At 48.4% G+C, this 7,550-nt stretch overlaps 1 protein-coding gene across 1 annotated transcript; it reads left to right on the forward strand.

Annotated features, from left to right (window-relative positions):
• The first annotated feature begins 1,215 nt into the window (after nt 1-1,215).
• On the forward strand, nt 1,216-7,314 carry LOC122692516 (cationic amino acid transporter 3-like). The gene is given in 12 exon segments (XM_043900142.1): nt 1,216-1,313; nt 1,316-1,610; nt 2,203-2,358; nt 4,139-4,310; nt 4,518-4,646; nt 4,816-5,013; nt 5,184-5,323; nt 5,424-5,526; nt 5,755-5,954; nt 6,155-6,321; nt 6,592-6,700; nt 6,867-7,314. Coding segments are annotated over 12 exon segments (1,827 nt in total). The 5' UTR covers nt 1,216-1,238; the 3' UTR covers nt 6,950-7,314.
• Nucleotides 7,315-7,550: the final 236 nt, after the last annotated feature.

A 7,550-nucleotide genomic window follows, 5' to 3' on the forward strand; every position in this document is an offset into this window, starting at 1 on the left:
ATCTGTGTGCTGCAACTAAGACCCAGTGCAGCCGATAAAAAAGACAGATTAGGAGATTCAATTTGCTTCATAGGGGAGCCCCATAAAAGTTCTGAGACTCAAGACATTCAAACAATTGAGGCTCATATCCCCCCCAAGCTAAGGAGAAAGGAGTAGGGCTCTGGGGCTTCAAATGGGAGGAAGAGAACCCACAGGAAGATGGGAAGAGAAAATGCTTGGAAGACCCTTGTGAGTCCCTTGGACAGCAAGGAGATCAAACCAGTCAATCCTAAAGGAAACCCACTCTGAATATTCACTGAATATTCATCTGAATATTCATATTGAGCATCAGATGCTGAAGCTGAAGCTCCAATACTTTGGCCATCTGATGCAAAGAGCCAACTCACTGGAAAAGACTCTGATGCTGGGAAAGATTGAGGGCAGGAGGAGAAGGGGGTGACAGAGGATGAGATGGTTGGATGGCAGCTTTGACTCAATGAATGTGAATTTGAGCAAACTCCGGGAGATAGCGAAGGACAGAAGAGTCGGGAATGCTGCAGTTCAAGGGGTCACAAAGAGTCGGACATGACTGAGTGACTTAACGACAACAAAAAAAGTACAAGTGCTTGGAAAACAAATGTTCGCCACTCCGGGCAGATAATCCTTCTAGAAATGAAAAGTTGTCTTTGGTGATAGCTGTCTTCCTGGTGTAGGTCCCTTGTGAAAGTTGCTCAGTCGTGTCCGACTTTGCTACCCCATGGCTATACAGTCCATGGAATTCTCCAGGCCAGAATATTGGAGTTGATAGCTTTTCCCTTCTCCAGGGGATCTTCCCAACCCAGCGATCAAACCCAGGTCTCTCACATTGCAGGTGGACTCTTCACCAGCCAATTACCTTATTTTGAGCAGTTAAGGGAGAGGCAAGGAGCTTCTCCTGAGTCTGCTGGGTCTTCACTGCCTTCAGCTCAAAACAGTCAACCTGAAAAGGGGCATACTTGAGAAGATGTATTCTGCTCCCCAACACTTCTCTTTAAGCACTCTTTCTAGTGATTTTGAAACACGTTAAGAGGCTTCTTTGTGTTTGAAGAATCCATAGCTCAGAGATGGAGAACTTGCCCAACGTGTCCTTTCGCCACCTGCCCCTCGTCACTCCAATACTTCATGGAATTTAACTCCTAGGGTCAAGGAGAGATAAACAATCTTGACGACTCTGTGTCTTGTTTTGTCTGCAGATTGTGGCCTCCTCAAGTACGTCCAGGATGCTGCGTCAGTATGTTCGTCAGTTTGGGCAGAAGCTGGTTCACAGGCGAGGGGAAGACACCATAAAGCAGTCTGGCGGTCTCAATGTTCATCTGAGTGCCGTAGAACTGTGTTCCTGGGTGTGGGCAGGAACCTGGGAGCCGGCCTGTACATCGTGGTTGGTGCCGTGGCTAAGTACGTAGCTGGACCAGCGATTGTCGTCTGCTTCTTGGTGGCCGGCCTGTCTTCTCTGCTGTCCAGGCTCTGCTATGTGGAGTTTGATGCCCGGGTACCACGCTCCTCTTCTGCGTACGTCTGCAGCTACGTCATGATGGGGCAGCTCTGGGCCTTCGCTGTTGGCTGGAACATCATAGTGTTATTTTTATCTGGGGAGGTGATGGGACCAGGTGACAGGGTGGGGGAAAGGTGTGGGGCTAAGGTCAGGAAACTGGGAGATGGGACTGCGATCTCATTCATGGGCACTTTGTTACCTGACTTGTGGGGGGAAGTGGGTAACAGTGCCTGGAAAACCCCACAACTTCATTCTATTCAGCTCTCTCCTGCTTTCCTTAAATAATTGGACTAAGAATGAGAAGGAAAGGAAACTGTAGGCATGGGTGGGAGGGAGGCGTGTCCCACAGGCTCATCACCTCATTATATTGAAGTCTTTGCTCAGCTGTTGCCTTCGAGTGGCTTTTTTTTTGAAGGGGTGGTGGTTGCCACTTGATTTAAAATTTCATCCCTCATCATTTAGCCCTCCTCATCCAACCTCCCTGTTTCCTTTCCTTGTGAAACTCTGATGTCCTCCTAACATATTAAATAGTGGACCTATTTTGTGAGTCATCCCAGTCTGCTCTCATCACCCCATGAAAAAAAATCTTTGAGATTATGTATTTTGTCTATTTTTTCCTCCAAAATACACCCCCTGGCACATACTAGGTGTTCAATTGTCTGTGAATGTTCGTTCTTCTGCTGCTGCAGCTACTGCGTGTACAGCCAGGGCCTGGAGGTACGCTTTTGACAGCCTCATTGGGGACCGCATCTCTCAGGCGTTGGAGGGAACTTTCCCTCTGCATGTGCCCTACTTACTGGCCACATATGCAGACTTTTTCACACTGGGCCTGGTGCTGCTGCTTGCAGGTGAGTGAGGGGTCAGATATAAGATGTGATGAGGGGACTCCCCTGGTGGTCCAGTGGTTAAGAATCTGCCTTGCAATGTGGGGACACAGGTTCGATCCCTGGTCAGGGAGCTAAGATCTCATGTGCCGCAGAACAACTATGCCCAACTCCTTAGCCTGCACACTACAACTGGAGAATGTGTGTGTGTGTGTGTGTGTGTGTGTGTGTGTGTGTGTGTAGTTGCTCAGTCACGTCCGACCCTTTGGACTATAGCCCAGTAGACTCCTTTGTCCATGGGATTCTCCAGGCAAGAACGCTGGAGTGGGTTGCCATTTCCTTCTCTAGGGGATCTTCCTGACCCAGGAAGTGAACCCACGTCTCCTGTGTTTCCTGCATTGCAGGTGGATTCTTTATCCACTGATTCCCAAACTTTGCTGTTTGGGTCACAACGAAAGATCCCACAGCTAAGACCCAACTCAGCCAAGTTACTAACTAAATAAAACACTTTTTAAACAAAGATGGGCCGAGTAGGGTGTGGAGGGAGAGCTGAGGTTGAGAAAGACTTGGGAGTGGGGACTAGGACTGGAAAGGACGGCCTGTGCTATGAGAGACAGGAAGGCAAGACCTGGACAGTCGTTTCTCACTCTTGACCCTATTGACAATTTGAGCAGATTCATTCCTTGGTGGGGGGCTGTTCTCTGCATTTCAGGATGTTTTAAAAAATCGCTGTTGGATGCTGAGTGGCATCCCTGGCCTTTGCTCACTAGATACCAGGGAAACCCACTCCCCAGATTCTGACAATTGGAATGTCTCCAGACCATGCCAAATGTTTGGGGAATAAAATTTAATCCCAGGTGAAAATCATTTACTTAGACCGACATATTTTCATCTTGGTACTGAGAGCAAAGATTTTCTTTTTTTTTATTTCAGAGGAAATTCACAAAGCATAAATTTATCATTTTGCTATTTTCCCCAGCTTTACTGAGATATAACTGATATACAGCACAATAGGTTTGAGGTGTGCAATGTGATGTTTTTTTTTTTTTGGCTGTACTAAATCTTTGTTGCTGCTCACAGGTTTTCTCTAGTTGCAGAGAGCATGGGTTACTCTTTGTTGCGATACACAGGCTTCTTTTTGCGGGGCTTCTCATGTTGCAGAGCATGGGCTCTAGAGCTTGGTCTCAGTAGTTATAGCATGTGGGTTTCTTTTTCTTTGGCACATGGAATGTGTCTGGACCAGGGATGGAACTCTTGTCCCCTGCATTGCCTGGCAGACTCCCAACCACTGGTCCACCAGAGAAATCCCACAGTGATGACCTGATGGACCTGCCTATTGTGAGATGATCGCCACAGTAAGAAATGAACTATTAGGACCTCCCTGGTGTCCAGTGGCCAAGACTCCTTGCTCCCAGTGCAGGGGACCAAGGTTCCACCCCCTGGTCAGGGAACTACGATCCCACTGATGCAACTAAGAGTTCACACACCACAACTGAAGATTCTGCTATGCCACAGTGAAGACTCAGCACAGCCAAATATAGATAAAATGAAACATTTTTTAAATTATAAGAAAAGAAATTCACTATCTTATGGGAACAATTCAGGGGCGCTAGTACATTCACAATGTTGCCCAGCCATCACCTGCATCGAGCTTCAGACATGTTCACCTCCCCTGAAGGACACCCTGTACCCACTGAGCAGTCACGGCCCATCCACCCCGCCCCACACCGCCAGCCCCCGAGGCTGCTGTCTGTCTCTATGGACTCAGTTACTGTGCATGTTTCATATTCCCTCTCTCCTCCAGTCCTACTCGCTCTGGGAGTTCCTGAGTCAGCCCGGGTTTACAGAGTGTTCACGGGCATCAACATTTTGGTTCTCAGCTTCATCATCCTCTCTGGCTTCATTAAGGGAGACCTGCACAACTGGAAGCTCACAGAACATGACTACGCATTGGCCACAGCTGTATTCACTCATAGGTTAGGAGCGTACCCTTGGTCATATTAATATGTGTGCGTGTAGGGGAGTCAGAGCTGAGAATTTGGTGGGGACTAAAGAGACCAGGCTGGTGGATCTGGATGGTGTGTTTCCTGCAGCCCAGAGCTTGTGGTGTTGAGGGAAGAGTCCAGAAGTGATGGCTGAACCCACCTCAGCCACACTCTTTCTTGCTCCTTCTCCCATCACAGCTTGGGCCCTGTAGGCGCTGGAGGATTTGTGCCTTTTGACTTTGAGGGGGTTCTCCAAGGAGCAGCTACATGTTTCTACGCATTTGTCGGTTTTGCTGCCATTAACCCTAGAGGTAACGAGGTCACCGTGTGAACCATCGGGGGTTTGGACAGAGTTTGGGCTGCCCTCGGGCACAGAGGTTGGGAGAAGGTTAGCCTGCTTTTGGAGGTCCAAGAAGGAAGGCAATTCTGTGCTTTCACCCAGGGTGTTTTCCTGACCTGCTGCTTCTACCCCTTTTGCAGAGAGAGGAGATCTAAGGCATCAGCAATCCATGTCCCTGATCTCACTCCTGATGTGCTTTTTGGCCTATTTTGGAGTCTCAGCGGCACTCACCCTCATGGTGCCCTACTACCAGATTCATCACCACAGCCCCTTGCCCGAGGCTTTTCTCCATGTAGGCTGGGGCCCTGCCAGATACGTCGTGGCTGTTGGCATTCTCTGTGCTCTCACGTCCAGGTCAGTGTCACGGGTTTCTCTCCATCCACTGTCAGATGCTCATGAACCCCAGCCCATGGGACTGAGAGACAAGAGGGAAAGACATCTTGCTCCCTGTAGACCAGGGAGCAGATGTCCTGGTCTCCCCTGCTTCTCCACGTCCTCACATGTGTCTCCACTTTCTCTCCCAGCCTCCTGGGTGACATGTTCCCCATGTCTCAGTTAATCCATGCAATGGCAGAGGATGGGCTCCTTTTCCGGGGACTTGCCCGAGTCTATGGTCACACAAAAATCCCCATTATGGCCATCATGTATTCTGGAAGCCTTTCAGGTGAATAAACAAAGCTCACTCCTTCCTTGATCCGTTTCCCTTATGTGCAGATCCAGTGGTTTCTCAATCCCACCCCCTCCATTTTTGTCCCGCATTCTAGCGATCATGGCATTACTCTTTGGGTTCAGTGACATTGTAAACCTCATGGCAGTTACGTCCCTGCTCGTTTACTCCATGGTGTCCTTCTCGGTCCTTGTTCTAAGGTGAGACCCCGCTACACCTTGATCATGGGGCTTGGGGTCATGGGGACGATGGGGAGGTCATCCTGGTCTGTGTCATGCTGCCTTCTTTTTTTTTTTTTTTTTAATTTTTTTATTAGTTGGAGGCTATCATGCTGCCTTCTAATTGACCAGAAAAGAAAGAAGTGGAATAGACAATCTGATGTGTGAATAGGGGCTGCTGTTAATATTGCCTTTAAACCTCTAATTCAGGTACCAGCCAGATCAGAATTTAGGTAAGAATGAGAAAACAAAAGAGAAAATTGAGATGAAGTTTAGAGTTGAAGGAAGTCCTTTGGACTCTGAACCTGAAGCAGGAACCTCAAACATTCTAAAGAGTCTGTGGTTCCCTACCAGCACCTTCCCCACCCGGAAATCTGGCCAGATTGTCTATGGATGTGCCTTCCTGCTTGGTGAGCAGTGGGGTTTCCCTTTATTCATATTCTGAAATTGACTGGATGGAGTGAGAGTGTGTATTTTGTCAGCTGAGGAGTCTGGGAGATATGATGGCCCTTCCTGATGTTGGTGGTTTCAGGGAGGGGCTGTGACCCGAGGTCCTGACATCTTTGTCTTCTGGAGTCCAGCCTGTTCTCCTCCACCTTGACCCTTACAGTTCTCCTGCTGACCATCCTGAGCCTGATCCTGGCCCAGTGGCCCAGACTTGTGTTCTCTGGAGACCCCGTGCTCACAACAGTGGCTGTGCTGCTGCTGCTGCTCATCAGTGGGGTCACGGTCATCATCTGGAGGCAGCCCCAGGACCCCTCTCCTCTTACGTTCAGGGTAGGTGACCTATGTGTTCAAAGTGTCCACCTTGAGTGAAGCAGGTCTGTGTGCTTTAGCTCTAAACATCCTTCACTGGACCAGGGAAGAAGGGGAGTTGCTGAAACCAATGGACTCTTCCCTGATTCCCACTCAGTGCTTTAGAAACCAGGCTCAATAGGCACTGACCACACAGCCTGAATTGGACTGAACTTGTCCCGCCCACGTAGGGAAGGGTCTCCCTTTCAGACGTCTGGGCTGTGTTCAGGGCTGAACTGACTCTGCCCACAGGTCCCTGCTCTGCCTGTCCTCCCACTGATGAGCATCTTTCTGAACATTTACCTGATGATGCAGATGAGCACTTGGACCTGGACCCTCTTTGGCATCTGGAATGCCGTTGGTGAGTGACTGTCTGCGGTGAAGAGGCTTCTTGAGTGACTGAACCCAATCCTCTTCTAGCCACCTCTCCCCTAAACTGTGTCAGATGCCATAATAGGAGGCTTACTGGGCATTCATAAGTGAGGAGAGCCCCTGTTTTTCTTCTTACTGTCTCATTTCCCTACTAGGATTTGCCATATATTTTGGATATGGGATCCGACACAGCTTGGAAGAGAACAATGAGCCACAGTCACCAGCCTCCACTTCCTAGACTCCGGACTAAAACGCCCCTAGTGATGAAGCATCTTAGCCACAGGAAATAGATGTGTGGAACCCCTCCATGCCCTGGAGGTATCTGCTGGTTCAAGATGCACTTTGAGCCTCGATGGACTGTGAAGGTGGAAAGCATTTAGTATTTAGTATAAATATTTAGTATTTATTGCCAGTGGGCAAAATGACTTTGCTATTGTATAATTTTTAAGCAAACGTTTTAAAGCTTAGTATGCATACAGAAGATTGCATGCTTCATAAGTGTGTAGTAAGATGAATCCTCACAAAGAAAGTACTATGATGTAACTGTCAATTAGAGGAAGAAATAAAATATTAGCCGACACATAAGAAGCACCTTCTTGTACTTATTTCCAATAAGAACATAGAGATTGCCCCATGGGAAGGAAACTCAGGTAACTAAGTATTATGTCAAGAGTTATACTTTGGGGGCTTTCCTGATGGTCCAGTGGTCAAGACTCTGGGCTCCCAATGCAGGGAGCATGGTTTCGAGCCCTAGTCAGGGAACTAAGATTCCACATGCCACAGCTAAGACCCAGCACAGCCAAATAAAGAACCAAGTAAGATTTTTAAAAAGAGTTACA

This window comes from Cervus elaphus, chromosome 4 (assembly GCF_910594005.1).
Source record: "Cervus elaphus chromosome 4, mCerEla1.1, whole genome shotgun sequence".
In the NCBI taxonomy this organism is placed as follows: Eukaryota; Metazoa; Chordata; class Mammalia; order Artiodactyla; family Cervidae; genus Cervus; species Cervus elaphus.